The sequence below is a fragment of the Myotis daubentonii genome, chromosome 10, assembly GCF_963259705.1.
Source record: "Myotis daubentonii chromosome 10, mMyoDau2.1, whole genome shotgun sequence".
NCBI lineage: Eukaryota > Metazoa > Chordata > Mammalia > Chiroptera > Vespertilionidae > Myotis > Myotis daubentonii.
The window spans coordinates 33,995,819-33,996,814 of NC_081849.1; the positions used below are offsets into that span (position 1 = coordinate 33,995,819).

Consider the following 996-nt stretch of genomic DNA (forward strand, 5'->3'; position numbering starts at 1 on the left):
TGGAGCTTCCTTTAGTGGGCAGCCTAGATAATTCAAACCAGGTATAGAGCAAAGGGCACCGGCTCCAAGGAAGCAAAGAAGCTCTGGGGATGGTCACCTGCCACAAACCCTGTCTGGTCCAGCTCAGCACATCCAGCAGCACCTGTTCATAGGAAGATGGACAGATGGGGGATAACTGCACCAGCTGAGTCTGTCCAGGAAGTGCAGGTTGGCTGTGGAGCCTACAAGGACAGTGACATCACAGGCAACCCCTCCAAACGGAGCAAAGGGAGGTGCAAAAGCCTCTGCTCTCTCACCCCAAACACCAGAGCCCAGATCTGGGAGATGGCCATTCTTGCCCTTTCTGACTCTTCCAGTGGCCCTTGGCTCCTCTGCTGTGTGGCCCTCTGTCTCCTGGGGCCAGGTGAGTCCTGAATTCAGGTGGGACATCCCTTGAATCTAAAGTTCTTGACTGTTACCGAGTGTCCATGTCCTTCCTGTGCTGGTCTCCAGCTTCTGTCTGCTTCCTCCACAGGTTCAGTGGCTGCTGGAGTCACTCAGTCCCCAAGACACCTAATCAAAAGTCGTCAGGGGAAGGCTGTTCTGAAGTGCCATCCTATCTCTGGACACGATACTGTGTACTGGTACCAGCAGACTCTGGGACAGGGCCCCCAGTTCCTCATTAGTTTTTATGAAAAGGAGGAGCGACAGAAAGGAAACATCCCTGATCGGTTCTCAGGAAAACAGTTCAGTAACTACAGCTCTGAGCTGGCCATGACCTCCTTGCAGCTGGGAGACTCAGCCATGTATCTCTGTGCCAGCAGCTTAGACACAGCCCTACAGGGTCAATGGCTTTCTGTACTCAAACCTCCCTGCCCCAGCTGAGGATGTCACAGGAGAGGGTGGGGGCCTTAGTGAGTTCCAGGGCTTCTGTTTTGTTCTAAGACTCTCACTGGCCTGCTGAGCTCAGCCAGAGCTTTCCTGAGTGTCTTCCCACCTCTGCCAGCACCTGGCAAT

The 996-nt window shown here is 54.0% G+C and overlaps 1 gene segment (V, D, J or C); it reads left to right on the plus strand.

Moving 5' to 3' along the window:
- On the plus strand, positions 1–996 carry LOC132242851 (T cell receptor beta variable 5-6-like). The segment is given in 2 exon segments: positions 1–403; positions 515–996. Coding segments are annotated over 2 exon segments (597 nt in total).